Genomic DNA, 17,683 nt, shown 5'->3' with positions numbered 1-17,683 from the left:
AATTTTATAAAATATAAAATTTGCTGGTTTTTCTAAATATCTAATAATCATAAACATGTATTGCTCAGATCTTTGTTATGTAAAACTAAACGTTTTATATCTAATTTATAAAAATTAAATTATTGTGTTAGCTTGTTTTTTCCTTATTTTTGTATTATTTATTATTTATTTATTATTACTATTATTTTGTAATTAAATGTGTTTAAAATAAGAAAACTTTCATTGTTGTAATATTTGTTAAAACTGTCCAAGTATTTTAAAATGTACTTAAATATAAAAATGTTAAAAATGTATTATACATTTCTAGCACAAATGTTAAGTGGTCACTAAAAAGTAATAGTTTATTTTCAAACAGTTCAAGAAGAAAAAAATAGTAAAGAAAAACTCATATCAATATATACAAAAAAAATACAATTGTTTAGAACTTTTGATTTTTAAATCTAATAAAAAAAAGGGGTTCCTAATCGTTGTTGTTATTGTTGTTCAACAATGTAATTTTACCACAAGCTGATTCTTCATGTTTGTACAAGTAAGATTTCAGTGCAAATGCCTTTTTGCATTTCTGACATACATGTGGTTTCTCTGTAGAATGAGTCTGTAAATGAGCTCGCAAGTTTGACTTATCTGCAAATGCTTTACGACATTTTTCACACTCGTAAGGCTTTTCACCTAAAAAATTGAATAAGAAATAAACATATTTTTACTATATTACCATGTTGAGTCAATTCTATAGAGAAAAAGTTGTAAGATCAATCATGGGTTTATATAAAGTTTACTGCAGTTTTATTTATAAATAAATTTTATTACCAAACAAACAGCACAAATATTATTGTTTAATAAGTGTCAAGTCTATGTTTAAATGTATCGATCAGTCTATAGTATAAATTTTATACATAGAAGAATTAATTTATTATGAGGAAGGAGATAGATTTGATTCAAAACATCTCATTGTTTCCTTTTACAACCTTCTAATACTAACTAACTATACTTTATGAACATGTTAAATTTAATTGAATAAAATTAAATTTTTAGATAAATTGCAACATTTGCGTGTGCTTTAAAATAAGTTTAATTTAATTTTGTTCTTGGAAATGATTTATCTCCTCCTTCCCCCCCCCCGTCCTCACTAAGTATGATTTTTATATTATAAGTGAATTATTGATATCATGCTTACCCGTGTGGGTGCGAATGTGCCCTTGCAACAGCCATGGCCTGGAGAAGCATTTACCGCAAATGCCACATTTGCATGACTGACTATGTGTTCGCATGTGCATCGAAAAAGCTGGTATTGATACATAGACCTACACAAAAGCAAACAAAATAGAAATTATGTCAAACTGTGGCGACATTATAATAATTAATAATATATTATCACATAACAAGTTAGACATGAATTAAAAGGTAAGGATTGTAGCATAGTTATAAAGGGTTTTCACTAGTATCTAACTATCCTGTAAGTGGTTATATTAAAAATATTGGCAGAGGAAAACCATTATAGATATTTATATAAAACAAAATTACTTAATAATATATATATATTATATCTAGAAGAAATGTCCAAATTAATGAAATGGCAGGTGCCTAATCATGGATTGGATTTTTAGAAAAAAAGTGTCAATCTATTTACCCTTAATGCCCTCTCCCCCAAAGTATTTTTTGTAGTATTTTCCAACTTCTGCATCGACTATTATTCCCCTACCCCATCCAAACCTACAAATCTTTTTGTGCGGATCTGGAAGCTAAAAACCGAAAAAAATTTACACAAACCTTTAGCCGTATAACTTAATAGTAAATGTTTAATGTTATACTCGTAAAATTGCATAAATTATAAAATAAATAACTAATTTCAATAATTGTACATTTATAATATATAATTTCTAAAATAACTTAATAGATTATAAATAGCTCTAACTATTGTTCTTAAATACAATCCTTTTAGATAATTACACAAAATATATATATATATATATATATATAATATTTACACAGTAACGCGCTAACGGGGACAACCCCCCCTCAGGAAATAATTCTTAAGAAAAATTAATTTCTCATGAATGTATTTTTTTATTATATACAATGGAAAACTAAAATATACTATACTTATTCAAATTAATTGTATTTTATTTACGTATAGAAAATTAATAATAAAATAAACGCTTTACATTTTAAAATACCTTTGCAACATTGTTTTATATAATTCTGATCTGATTAGTGATAATAAATATTAAAAAATATAACTGAACATTATCTTATTTGGATACCTATAGACCATTTTTATAATTTCATAATGTGCAATTAATATAATAATAAAAAATAATTCATAAACAGTAAATAATTTATTACTTTAATAAATGTATCATGAGGCAATGACTTGGTGGTGAAAGGGGTATAATGATGCGTCCTTAAGAAAGGAATGAGTGGGATAGGTACTGAAATATATATGTTGTGCAACATAGTTAATAAATTTAATATTCACCATTGCCTATAGGTATTTGAGTATTTCTAATATCGTTTACACATGTATTACCCCGGCAATGCGTCCTAATACTATTATTATCAAGGCCGTACTTAGGGCAGAGCGAGCAAGGCCCCGCGCTCTTGCCACAATTGAAAAGGCTCCGCTTTATAGATACAATAAAAAAAATCAAGTTGATGAGCAAAAAAAAAATGTAATTACCATTTGAGTTTCAAATTTGGGGAGCTATACAGGGTAATTCTTTTATTATTAAACACTTATTATTTTTTCAAGTAGGTATTGACTTTTTCAATTTTTTTTTTCAAAATATTTTGTTTCATGCTTTTATCAAACTGTATGAAATTTTTGATTTTTTTTACCCTTTTATTTAATAGGTAAACCATTATCAACTTTTTATTTTCAAATGGCAACCTATATTTAAAATGTAATAAATTAATAGGGCTATTTTTTCTATGAATTTTAACTTTCAAATTATTATTTTTAGATATAGTTTTTTAAAGTTTGTTGCGGTTTTCGGATTTTATAATACTTTTTGTTTCATATCTCATATGTAATAAACTCGTTTGTACCTATAGTTACCAATGCCACACAACCGTAATAATCTGTAGGAAATACACCTAGAAACCTCAACCACCCAACTTTGAGTAACTATAAGTCATGGTTAAATAAAAAATAATAATTTTAACGTTAAAATTCATAGAAAAAATAGCACTATTAATTTAGTACATTTTAAATATAAAGATGAAAAAAAATAAAAATGGTATATTTAGTTATAGAAAAGCACGAAACTAAAAATTTTGAAAAAAATTAATACTTTTTGATATAATAAGTGTTTAATGATAAAAGAATCACCCTGAATATGCAAATGACGCGCAGTATTGATATTTTAGACATTTTAGGCCCCGTTAATCATCGGGAGGTTAGGTTCGACCCTAATTATTATATAGGTATTGCTTATTTTATAAAGAGATTTGTGAAGCATAATCTTAAAGTTTACAAAATATAAACGCACTATAAACTTAATATATTTTCGTAATTTCTAGCTAACCTATCAATAAATCTAATAGCCCACAAAAAATCATGCAAATATATAACTCCCAGGCATTATTATAACGATTTATGATATGATATATTATTATTATTATGATCTCACCTTGTCGCAGTGGGGACAATGTCTGGCTTTGATATCAGCCAGCGACCTGTGCGTCTGTCGGTGTCGGGCCAAGTTACTAGACGTGCTGTAACATTTTCCACAATCCGGACACTGACGTTCCTTGTTGTTGGTTGTCTTTTTCGTCGTTTGCTCTGCAGTTATTGTATTATGGTTGTTGTCGTCAACATCGTTTTTCTATAATTACATAAGACCGAATATAATGGTAAAAACTTATTTGGAAAATTAAAATCATGTGTGCTAAAAAATGTTCAATTTCTGAATCTCTCAAGTTATAGTACAATCAAATTTTTAAATTTTCTAAACGGCAACTTAAAGTTTATTTATTTGATATTCTACAACAGAATACAGCTAACATTTCTTCCAAAAGTGTATTAACTTAGTTTAAAACTTTAAACTCAACATGATTATTAAATTTAAAAAAAAACTTGTCTGTATTAAAAATTTAAATATGTTAATGGTAACATATAAAATAATTTCAAATAGGCTATAATGCTATATTAACAAATTTTAAAAAGATGATTTAAAAATAAAAAGTTGCTGTATAATTAATCAAAGCATCTAAATTATAAGCCAATCAAATATCAACAAATGTGAATTTAATCCTATTTACGCCTACAGTATGTACTATTTTATGTTATAATTTTATTTATCATAATTATTTTGATTATTTTATGCACTAGCAGCTAGCAGGTACCTATTTTTATGTAATGCCCACTAAAATCAATACTATTGGAAAATTACTAACACGCATAATAAGCTATACAAAAAATCAAATTTAAAAGGCGGAATTGTTGTTGTCTTCTATCAAAACTAAGTCTACTAAAAAATGTTACTTTAACTTTATTCTAATATAATTAAATGTCTTGGTTAAAATTAATAATTGTTTATCAGCGTGTTGTTTTATATATATATTTCAAAACAAAGTATACGTTGTTGAATTAAAAATTGTTCAAAAATATTCATTTAGATTTATAGCTTTATACCAGCATACTAAGTTAGAAAAAATTAAATCTACAAATTGACCATTTTGAAATGTTTTTTAAAAATCGTATAAATATTTAGACGACGATTAGACCGTTGGACGACTAAAGTAATCATATAAAATAAATAATATAATTATTACTCTACGAATCTAAGACCAGTAATACGATGTTAGGTCACGAGTCAAATGGCATGCGATAGTGAAGCTTTTTAGAGATGACATACACGTATAACGACGTGCTTGGCTTACCTTGATGTCCTTTTCGTAGGCATTCGGACCGTCGATGATCGTAGCCGTGTGTTGTCTGAAGTAGACGATACTGACTTCGGCCAATTGCGTCAGATTGTACAACTCGTCTCCGACCGACGACTGTTGAGCGTCGACGATATGTTCGTAGGAGTGTAGCATTTCTGTGGGGGAAAAAAAGGCAAGTGTTCTTTTTCATTAGCTGACCGCGTATAACATTATTATTGCGGTGTGATTACTGATTAAAATATTATAAAATCACTACGCGACAAATCAACACGACGAATGCGATAGATAATAATAATAACAAATATGTTTTAACAGCGATCAGCAGCAACTAGTGGCGATCGGAATTGAACGAGTAGCACGACGACTGTGAAAGAACTCTGCACTGCAAGCTGAGTGCAGATTATATTATTGGTGATTAATGAATATTATACCGCTACAAAAGTCCCATGATAATTTATCATGAAAAGTCCTACACTTGATGTTACACGATAATATTGTGTAAGGCATTATTATCTTTATTAATCACTTTATCAAAAATTAAAAATAATAAGACATTTTAATATAATATTGTAAATTATAATAACATTTACGCGCGGCGGTTATTTTTCATCTTTACTGTGTAATAATACAATATTTATTATTTATTAATATTTTATAAAACGAACACGTGTTGCTGGACGCAGATGCATTTTAAATTCACTACGGAGTGCGACTCTGCTGACAGATTGTAAGTTGGAAATAATAAAATTAGGATATATTGATATTTCTGTTGACGGCGTCTCCTCATTCACCGTGCAAAAGTACTCGGAAACAATAATGACAATAATAGATATCGTGTTATCTGTATTTAGTTGTACCCGTGTTCTGTATAATATAATATAAATAATTTTACAAAAACATGTATTTTTAAATGGTCGGGACGCCAACGACGTTTTATCATATATTATTATGAAAGTTATGATCGATAATAACAAAAACAACAGTGTATGATATTGAAAAATCAAAAAAGATATAAGCAATATCAATAAAAAATAATATAATATTTCAAATTACCAAAAATTGACACTTGACAGGAATACAATACGCAGGGCCAAATTTAAGCACTCGCTTAAAATATTAAGTATTAAGTACTCTAAGTGGACAATTTAGAAAGGCCCCTAAAATTGCAAACCATAAATTCCTATCAGTGTGTATAAATATTTATATACAATATACAATAGACATATTATTATAGTAGGTATTTATTATTATCTTATAATCGACCAGTCCTATGTTTAGTGACACGAACACACCATACATGGTTTGTATGGCAGGTGGTCGGACCGGCACCGTGTTCTATTCCATCCAATTCAGCAATACCGATAACCCTTTCATGAAAAATCCTCGCACAGGGAAATCCCGCCTTTAAATATAAATATCTACTGAGAAAAACGCAATCGACATTTTGCTTGGCATTTAGACTTCCTCACCATCGTGTTTTCTCCACAACAACATTCCTGTGGTACACATTCATGAACTGCAAAGATCGAATACATAACTTTTTTGAAAACGTAAAAACAAAAACTAAATTTTTTAAATTAATAAACAATAACTCAAAAAGAAAAATTAAAAACGTTTTTCATCCCTGCTCTTAAAAGTTTAACATGCGTCACCGCCACGTATATATATTGGATATCCGTGATTAATAACTTATAAAATTTGTTAAAAAAAAATAATTATTAATTAAAATTGTAATTTTAAGTTAAGTTAAAATTATAAAACTACATATAGAAATAAGTATTTCAGATATTTCAGTGTTAAATTATCCATAAAAATTTACATTTACAGTTAAATAGACTGTGTTATAGAACATACAGTTTTTATTCACAAAATATCTCAAGTTTAGATAAGACAAGAGTAATGACAATGGAGATATACACTGCAGTTTTTTTTTAGAACTCAGTTTAAAAACAGATTATGCAGGTATGGGGCACCCCTTGAAAAAAAATGTTCCAGGTGTCTTTTATAGCTTGGCAGGCCAACTACCTATCTAAGTAGACTAAAATAAAAAACCGATTGGTTTCCAAATCGTTGACCTTATCGGAGGAAACTTGTGATATTATATACCGTCCGCAAATACTTCATCGTGATGCATCAACGCCGCAGCCTTACCGACGTGCTACATATATAGTCGCTGGTTTAATGTTTAATATGTAATATAATATACACAGAAGGATCTCTTACATTTATCACTAACTAGTAGCGGAAATACGAACCAACAAGTCGTTTTGCTGATAGAAATATATTATTAAATTAATGAAAAATGGTAGTCCTCCTCAAATAAATATTTACTATTTAAAGAGCATAAATCTCAAATATTTTTTTTTTTTACAAGCGTTTGAAATTCAAATTATCAGTATACTGTTGCTCACAGAATTTTTTTTCGTATATGTACTCGATACTCGTTTATAATAATAATTCCCAAACATTCGCACGAATACAGAAATCGCTATCTTAACTATGAGATGTATTCGAAACCAACGATTTACTAGAAGCCAATTCTCCGTTTTTTTTAACTTCTTTTCAGCCATAATAGTTATGTAAGGTTAAGGTAGGGGTAACTTCACCTACGTAGGATCACTCTGTATACTTTGCAATGCGCTATGTCGCTGAATATATAATATTATTATACGGTCGTCACACATGGAACATTGATATATATATATATTATACTTGGAGTATATATAAATATACTGTATGTGTAATACGTATATATACTCAATCTTCGGAGGACACATGGCTCGGCGCCGCCGCAGGTGACATTTTCCTCCCTACCGCTCTGGATCTCATCCGTATTCGAATTTATACGTGATTTATTTTTATAACAATCGTTGACTTGCACGCGGAACCGTGGTCGTTGTCGTTTGTATTATAATTTACGTTGCATAATAATATATAATATTATACTAAATTCGTTTCAAAATGCAATTCAATAACAAAATAAAATCCAGAAAAACAATACTTAAAGTAAAAGCATATGATATACAATATTACGGTAAAAAAATTGATAAATTTCAGTAAATTCTCAGTTCAATATAATACCAAGTAAACAAATTCCAGAATTGAATAACTAATATTATAAATGTATAGCAGTCAGCAATATATATTGCACTTGAATACTTGATAAAAATAATACTATAAAAAAATAATTAATAATTAATTGTATATATAAATACATAATACATAAATATAATTAATTAGTATATAATTTGTAACTTATACGTTATATGTTAAGTTACTCGAAAAATAAATTCGGCGAAATTATATGGCGGAAAAATGGGAGCTGACCTTTTCAAGAAGTGCACTTAGGGGCTCCACCTCGCAAGCCCCATCATACATACAGTTTTACATTTTAACCATACCCCTATAATCTCATAAATTTTCAAATTTAATGAACGACGAGGGTATATATTATTATAACATTAATTAGTGATTATGTTCGTCGTACATATAATAATATAATATAAATTTACTCAGTATGGGGCCAACTGCGCGGTTGACAAGAGAAAATACATGACGACGCGTGTGGTAAAGTCGCACAAGGCCGTAATTGAAAAAAAATTTCGGGGAAGTTCGGACCCCTGGAGCCTCCCCCAGTTACGGCCTTGATGTCGCAGACTCATAGTTGCTGAAGATCGGACAAAAACTATAAACGTACATAACTTAACTTAGTATATATTAATATACCTTTGGGTGCGTTGTGCAGTGGGTGGGGGATTAACCCGGAAATCGGCGAAAAGTCAAGAATAATAACGACACACGTTGCCGTGTGTCACACACGCACAGATGTTAATAAATTGTCGTTTTTTCTGACAACAGCATAATATACTATGTAGCTGTATCACAACTGACTACATTCTTAAACGGGATCTGTGTGACCGTAGTCAGATAATTTTATTTTATTTTATTTGGGAAAAAGGAGCCCCACTTATTCATTTTTAATACTTATTTTACTTATGCAAAAACATCTATTTATCACCTATTACTTCATAATAATCTCCATATTCATATATAGTAATCACATGTATACTATTTTTGCCAGGCAACACTGTTAACAACAATAATATATACTTAGCATAGAAACAATAAATTAACATAATATTGTAAACATAAATAATATTTTTTTTTTAATAATATTTTTGATAAAATTATAACTTTAAACTTTTATCAAGCATAATATATAATATAATATAATGATAGAAATTAGCCATACATGAACAAATACAAATGGAATATTATTTCGCTAAAAACAAATAAGATTACCTATAATAAAACAAATAAACTAATTTAAATAATTAAAAACAGAACAAAATATTACTTTATAGTCCTATAGAAATGTTTACTTGTATTTCTTATTTTAGTTCATGCTTATTATTATATTGTTTTACATTTATGAATTCTGATTTGAGATACCAAAGATTTAAAGATAAAACAGAAGTTACAAATTATTTATCTAAAATTTTTTTGTTTTTGGATTAATTGGTTAATATAATAATAATTAAAAAAAAATTCTATGCAATAAATTACAATCTTAAAAAAAAATATTGAGGGGAGAGAGCACACGTGTATACCTGGGTCTTACTGGCTACTGCATTGTCGTATTTCGCTTTCTTTTATTTAATTTATAATATAATTTAACGATAAATCTATGGTATTTAATTTATCTATAGAGAACAGTAATCTAAATATAATATTAATATTTCACAAGAGTTAAGAAAGCTGTCGCTGATGATGAGCGCAACACATGACGTCCGAACGTAATTATACTTTTTTTTACCGTAAAACATGGTTTCGTAGTTAAAAAAATACGGCTTACTGAGGATTTATACAGTAAAAGTTCTAAGATAAAAATTGTAGAAGAGAATTTAGAATCGTATAAAGCCCAATTTTTGATATATTTTTTCAATCGTCTAATATTGTATAATGCATTTTGTATTTTTACTTTTTATTGTTCTAATTATCTGATTAATAAAAACTATCGAAAATCTGACTCTAAATGATTCTAGATAAAATTTTTCTTTACCATTTTCATAATAGGTGTATTTCACGTATAACCCTTATACGGCTAACCCTTCAATTAGCCGTATTATTTGAAGTATAAAAGCGCGTTTTTACTGCATATTTTTTTGGGTTGATACGTCTTCTTAATAAGTTTTAAAGAATACCAACATTTTTGGAAAGTTTATAAATTATAAACTAGATAAGAAAATTTCATCCACTAAATTAAAATTTGTCAATGAAAATTATTTGTAAACAAGTACTATGAACGATTATTATATCTAATACATATATAGTAATAAGCTGGATCTTTGAACCACCAAAATGATATTCCAATGGTATCCAAGACTTTTATTTTTTATAAATTAATACAAAAGAAGGCACTTTAATATTAGTTTCTTATACTATATAATATCGGGCTTATTATACAGAACAAAAACATAAGTGGGTGTCATACAAGTAAATTAATTAAATCTGATTACTGTAAACCTTTATCTAATATTACAAAATAAATTATGTAAGTATATATGTGATTCATTAGATGTAATATTTAGTATTTATAAATAAATATATATATAATAATATAATATATTATAATATATATAGTGCCTATATACAAATTGATCTTACATATCTATGTAAAATATATATATTTTTAGAAAACATTTCAAGGTGTGTGTGGAAGAGGGGAACTTAACTTGTGTTAAAACCAAACTGTTGCATAAGTATCAATTTGTACACTTTTTAGTTTTAGCAACTTACTACTATAATATTTTATATATATTATTATTATATATTCTTTCTTTATTTGAAATATTTCTTTTAATTTCATAGTTTAAATGGCCAATTTTAAAAATTTGAAAGTATGTAGGAATATCATATTAATTTATTAATTTTATTATTGAATTAATAGTTCTTATAAATAGGCACTATTGCAATATTGCACTATTTTCTTAACGTGTTTCGATGATAATTAGATAAAAAAAAATATTTAGATACTTAAGTATGAATAAAAATAATATATTATTACATAATAATATACACGCGTTGCCTTGCAGACTCCGAACGCACACACTACAGATGAACACAGTAGCGTGCAGATTATTTTTAGAGAGAAACACGCACGCGCATCCGTTAACAATAATAATACACACATATATATATTATACATATAACAACCGCGTGGACTTTTCTACTTAGCTCCCCCGCCAACCGGTGGTTATCCAGCTATAGTATAAATATATATTACTGCTATACTATATACTTCCATGTAGGTATATATATAATACAGTAATACACATTTGGTTTTAAAGGACATGAGTACATGATATTATTATAAATGTTGCAGGTTTAAACAGGGTGATCCAGTTGCAAACATGTTCACTATTCAGTGCACATATTCATTTTTCCTTTAAGAGGCAGTTCTAATAAAAATGAAACGAATACAACAAATTCGAAAATCTGGAACGTAGTTGTCTAGTAGAACTTTTCAAGTTTATTTTGGTGTATAAATCATGTTTCAACGACTAATAAACGAGAGCTAGGGAAAATGGGAAGTACAAAAGTATGTTTTTACTGTCGAATTTCGTTACTAAAGTCCAGAATAGCCTCTTAAATATGCATTTTATTCAAATTCTGGTTTTTTAGATTTCGGAACCGTATTTTTTACTGTATTCTTAGTAAACATAGTATACCTTTTAATGTACAGTAATTAAAAAAACTATTTATTAGAATTTTTATTTAAATTGCATTGATACTTTTAAAAAATAAAAGATATTATGCATAATAATTAACAGAAAAAATTGAACGTCTTCATTTAGTAAAATGAGTTTGTTTACCACCACAAGACAAATTTATATAAAAAATGTATTTGAAAATATAACCTTTAAGTGGGTAATATAAAGTATAGGTGTACTCAAAAATAAGAATTTTTATGTTTACATTAGTAATGGATAAAATGGTAGTAAGCTAGTGAGTATAATATGCTTGTTGAATCATTCTTCAATATGTCGCCGTGACTCATGAGTCGCGACTTTAACATTGATTAATTTAATTACCCAGTATCCAGGGGCGGACAGGCCTGTCGGGAAATCGGGATTTTCCCGGTGGGCCCCTGTCCGTACCAAATTATGGGGTCCCCTGTCTCAACACGGTATTTTATGTTTTAAATGTTATTACTTATTAATAATATAATAATAATATCGAACTATATACAATTTGGAAACAGTTTATTTTATTGGTATTTGTGGTTTATAATTAAAAATTAAATAAATACTTTTGCGTTTACTTTAATAATATACGACATTGTATAAAGACTATAGTACGTTTTTTAGGCAGTTTACCAATTGCGTTCCATTCTGAGCCCTTGAATTCAATTCCCGGTAATATAAAATAGCCCTATCTGCCCCTGCCAGTACCTACCTACAAGGCTATGATATAAAATAATTATTCTACATATTATTTATTATTTAATAGAAATTAGACTTAATACTTTACTATTTCTGAAAATTGAAGATAACATGAAATTTTTCCAATGTGGAAAACAAGTTTAAAAAATGTACAATAAACACACTAAGCTCGATCAAAGAATTTACTGTCTTAAGGAAAGAGTGACAAGCGACCCTCTACATACAAAATGGATTGATTATTTAGACAATGTTAGTTGTTTAATATTAAACACAATGAATAATTTTAACTAAAGCTAAAAAACTTTTTATTTTATAAAAGATTATTTTTATTATGCAATTATCGATATTTTTATTTATGAAAATGTACTTAATAATGGCGTAGATATATTAAGTTACTCGAAAAATAAAGTCAACGAAATCATACCGCGGCGAAATGGGAGCAGACCTATATATTTTCTATAAACGTTTAAAATTCATGAAAATCACCAAATTTTGAATATTATTTAAAGTAAAAAAAAAAAATTAATTATTATGTAACCTTATATTATGTTCGAAAATGTAATGAAAGATTCCAAATATGTTATTCATACAATAGTAAAAAAAAAATTGAGCGCGATCTCAAAAATATTTTTTCATTTGTCGGAATTTAAATTTTAATAAAATTAGATAATCATGGGTAAATTTACAATTTGCATCAAACAATTTTTTTTTTTTTTTTTTGAAAGTTCAGATAAAATAATTTAGACCGTGAAAAATCATAAACAAGAAATTTAATATAAAATCCCACTTAAATTTTTTAACATAAAAAATACATAGCCACATAGGCATCGTTTTTCATAAGTATTTAAAGATTAAATCTTAAAACAATTCGTCAAAATCACGACAAAGTACAATCAATTTTGTGCTTAAAAATGTATTAAATTTTTATAAGAAGACTTGAAAATTCAATAAATTTAATAATTCCTATAAGTTTTTATTTTATCTTTATTTTTTATTAATAATAATTAAATATTAATTATGAATGTAAATTCAACTTTTTATGCAAAAATCAATTCTATATCTACTTTATAACGGTTAACTATAATAATATAACAAATAAAATACTATGATAACAATATAAATACATAATAAAATTTAGGTCTCCGCATAGAATAATTTTTTTTATGCAATAGTTATCATTAAATTCAAATTGAACAAATCCATTACAATGACTTACTCACAATGGGAAGGTATACCTGAACTCGACAGCAGAAAATTGATCTAAACTTCCTACTTTTTTAGTATTTAAATTCAAAAATATTTCAATAATAAGCTTCTATCATGATTATTGTTATTACATAATCGTGTAGTTCAAATTTAAAAGTATTATTTTGTATTCAGTGTTAGGAGATGGCAACCATGAACTAAAGTCAGTAATTAGATGATATATTTTTTATAAATCATTCATTGACAGCTCTCTTTGACAAGTAGAATCTAAAACTAATTTATGTTAAGAAAAAAATGCGACATTGACTGAACTATATGTTAATATTTTATAAAAAGTCAAAACCTTAAATAATTTATACAAAATGCAATTTCGTATGTGCTCTATAATTGCTTAAAAAATAATTTAATAATATAACAATATTAATAATAATGAATAATTCAAACATTAAAACAATTTTATTTTACTTTTGCTGCTGTTTATAATAAATATATATAATACCTAAGCGTAGGTAAACCAAGGTATGTATATTATTATTACTCTCACATAATTGTCAGTTATTATTATCACCATATTTTTTGTTTTATAGTTGGTGCGTTCATTCCTCAATTAAAACGAGTGTTATTTGAAATTACAATACTATATTACAAAATCATTATGTATAAGGTCAAAGTACTCGTCGAATTTAGTTATAACTGAAGAATATATACATAGCAAGAAGTGAGAAAATTCTAGTTTTATAATATTAAATTTTATTAAAATATTATTATTCAATATGCTTTTAGTTGGACAAGAAATGATAAATTATTGAATGTTCGCTATTTTATTTTGGTCAGTAATTTAGTAATACAGTTTTTTTCGTGTTTACGAAACAAACTTCAACTTTTAATGACAAACAAAATATTTAAAAAAAAAAACGATTAGTGCGTGCATAAAGTTACGGAGATAATTGATATACTTTTCGTTAATGACTTTCAATTATTCGCTTTTTACATTGTCCCCGTAACGGCCGTAACTAATCACTAAATCACTGAAAGCAATATTAATATATACCAACGTAAATACTAAATACCTCCGGTCGGTAGTGGCGAACTATGTACACGACTTTATACAATTATTACTAACAAAATAAACAAACCCGTTAATAATATTCTAATCACGGTTTGCATACATATTAAATGTATATAAAAAAAAAGAAACTAATGAATAACTAGTCGATTAAAAAATATATTCTTCTACCAATGATGCGTATATTAATCAAGCGTATACTTTTAAATACGAGGTTTATAGATTATAGGTAATAATTGGGATGACTTTCGCTTGTCTATCTGAAAGCAGAAAGATGCGACATACATCTAATCGGAAGGCCAGCAACAGTAGGTACTAGGTACAATTATAAATACCGTGAGTCAAGGCCGTAACTGAAAAAAATTTCGGAGGGGGGGGTCTAGACCCCTGGACCCTCCCCCAGTTATGGCCTTGCCGTGAGTCCACGACCGAGTATAATTAAAATTTGTCTTCCGAATTATTTTGTATTAAACGCAAAAACACACACGTCATATAATAATAGTATATATTATTATATAATATAAACCGTAATCTTAGTCACAGCCCACGGGACGTTTAGTCGTTTTCGATTTCTCAATCGTAATTCACAACATGTACAATATTTTTCTTTGAAATACGATTTTCATAATTTGAAATAATCGGTAACGTCTTGCAATAAATTATTTATACATAAACGTATAGGGAAATAGAAGTTTATCGGGTACCAATAGGGGTGGTCTGAAACAACAATTCTTTTCTCTCGTGGCAATTTTTTAAAAGTTGCTCACATTTTGAAACATTGTCGGCAAAAAACGATAGGTTTGAAATTTTCTGCACTAATTCTGATCCATTCCAAGTGATAATGTCCAAATTGCTACAGATTGGTACGTAAGTATAATTTATCACATTTTAAATAATATACCTATACTTTCAACTTTGCATTACTTTTCTTATAGCTACAGATGATTATATATTTATATGAATATTGGTCCGACGGAGATGGATAAGCCAAGTCAGTGGCTCAGTGGCATATATAGGAGGGGATTTAGGGGTTCAAATCCCCCAAAATGTATTGTTGGTACGGCACACATTGCACACTTTACGAACCTGCCTCGAAAATTAACATAATATGATATAACCCCTTACCCCCCCCCCCGAAATTAATTCCTATATACGCTACTGGGCCAAGTAATGTAACTATACAAGTGACACCACGTAACCCACACCACCGATGAAATCGAGGTTGTCACTCCTAACAGATAAACATAAAATCATCGCGACTCCCAATTGTACTGAAACTATACCCACATCTGATTCTGATCTTTCATGTTAACCCCCGTCGTCGTGTCCTTGACTGTTGGTATAAATGTATAATGCATAGTTCAATGGTCAATGTGGAATCAGTGCGTGCGAGTCTGAAAATGATTGAACAAATCGATTTTTTGAATCTGCAGCAGACTCGTTCTTTGAAATCCGAACATCAAATCGTTGAGGTTTTGGGACGTATAAAATACACTCAAACGTATTTTATATGTACATGTTGACAATTATTTTGGACATATTTATACACCAATGACATATATATATACCAATGACACGGTGTTGGAGTAAAAACCTAGTATGTACTAATAAATACTAAATGTGTGGCTATCAGTATCTACCTACGTTTAATTTCAACTTTCAACTTAACAACATAATCGAAAATATAATATTTAAGCGGCGGCGTGATTGACAAAAGAAAATTGTTTACAAATAATACTTATACATTTTCTGGAAAATTCACATGGAATCCTCGGAACATAGGAATCCTATAAACACAAAATACAATATACCGTAATCGTATCATTATTTTCTACACAACTCAAGCGCCGGAGGCCCGAAGTCTATCAATTTGAACACTGAGTCAATAAGTAGATAGCCTTTCTACATTATTTTTTCTACTACGTATAACCGTTGATAAATGTTCAATAATATTTATTTGTACATGTTTAAGAAAACGGGAAACCACCAGACTGAATCGACAACTAATTGAATTAGGAGATACAGCGAGGGTGATTCTTTTTATCATGAACAGTATAAACGTCGTAGAAATCCTTGTAATCGTCAAAATTTTGAAATTTAAGAATCACTCTGTAGAGTGAAGATCGATGTTGGATATGCACGTGTTCGGGTAGACCATAATATTGTATAAGATATACGACCCCTACCAAGGAATAGATTACATTTAATCTATTCTTTGGTCATACTATTAATATATTTTCTTATCGAATCGACCGCAATGATACATCGTGATGTTACAATAAAAATATTAGAAAAACTGCAGTCTTACCGGTTGGTTTGTGTCGGGTTTTGGCAGAGTATCGGTCGATGGCTCGCTCACTTCGTAGTTCGTACTCGGAAAAGACGGCCGCTGGAAAAGCTCACTGCTGCTGCAGCTCTGCCAGACGCGACCGCATCGTTGTCACGCGGGACCGGCGAAATATTATACTAATATTATTATTGATAATATCAAATGATATTTTCGGTCGGAGGCGGCAGTGGTGCCGCGGACCGGTGCGTCGTCGCGTTCCGTCGCTTGGTAGTCGCGTGCGGGGCGCGTTTCGCAGTGGGCCCGTCGATAGACGACAAAGCGTTGTGTTGAACAACTGCGGTTAGCGAACACGCGCGCGCCACACACATACGCGCGCGCGCACCGTAAACACCCGCGGTACACACCGACAGAGGCGACGTCGTACTCGTCGCAGTCATTTCAGTATTTATACGCGCGGCCTGCGTATGACTGTCGACGAGGCGGGGGCCGGTGGTCAGCGTTTAAAAATAAATATCGGCGACTTGTGGACTCGAGACTGCACCACCGACGGCAACGCGTGCCAGCGTCAGCAACACGTGCGGCGCGGCGATCCCGGCAAGTGGTCGTCGGGACTCGGCAACGGTTTACGATTACTATACAGGATGATTCATCAACCATGGTCACTCCCTTTTTCTTCCACGATTAAAATCTGATTTGTAGAATTTTTAAATGTACCTATTTATTTTCAAATTTTTTACCTGGTAGTTTTTAATTTTTTGTTCCGAAAATAATAGCGAGTTCATGATAACA

At 29.2% G+C, this 17,683-nt stretch overlaps 1 protein-coding gene across 1 annotated transcript; it reads right to left on the bottom strand.

The window, feature by feature from the left end:
• Positions 1–203: 203 nt before the first annotated feature.
• On the bottom strand, positions 204–17,302 carry LOC113548051 (transcriptional repressor scratch 1-like). Its single transcript, XM_026948705.1, has 5 exons — positions 16,913–17,302; positions 4,882–5,042; positions 3,630–3,824; positions 1,175–1,301; positions 204–669 (listed from the first exon to the last, which is right to left on the bottom strand). The coding sequence occupies exons 2-5, from the start codon at positions 5,038–5,040 to the stop codon at positions 461–463; spliced, it is 690 nt and encodes a 229-aa protein (XP_026804506.1). The 5' UTR covers positions 5,041–5,042; positions 16,913–17,302; the 3' UTR covers positions 204–460.
• Between the last annotated feature and the right edge of the window lie 381 nt (positions 17,303–17,683).

The sequence above is a fragment of the Rhopalosiphum maidis genome, chromosome 1 (assembly GCF_003676215.2).
Source record: "Rhopalosiphum maidis isolate BTI-1 chromosome 1, ASM367621v3, whole genome shotgun sequence".
NCBI lineage: Eukaryota > Metazoa > Arthropoda > Insecta > Hemiptera > Aphididae > Rhopalosiphum > Rhopalosiphum maidis.
Note: the sequence above shows the minus strand (reverse complement) of the source record. Positions and strands in the feature narration are given on the sequence as shown.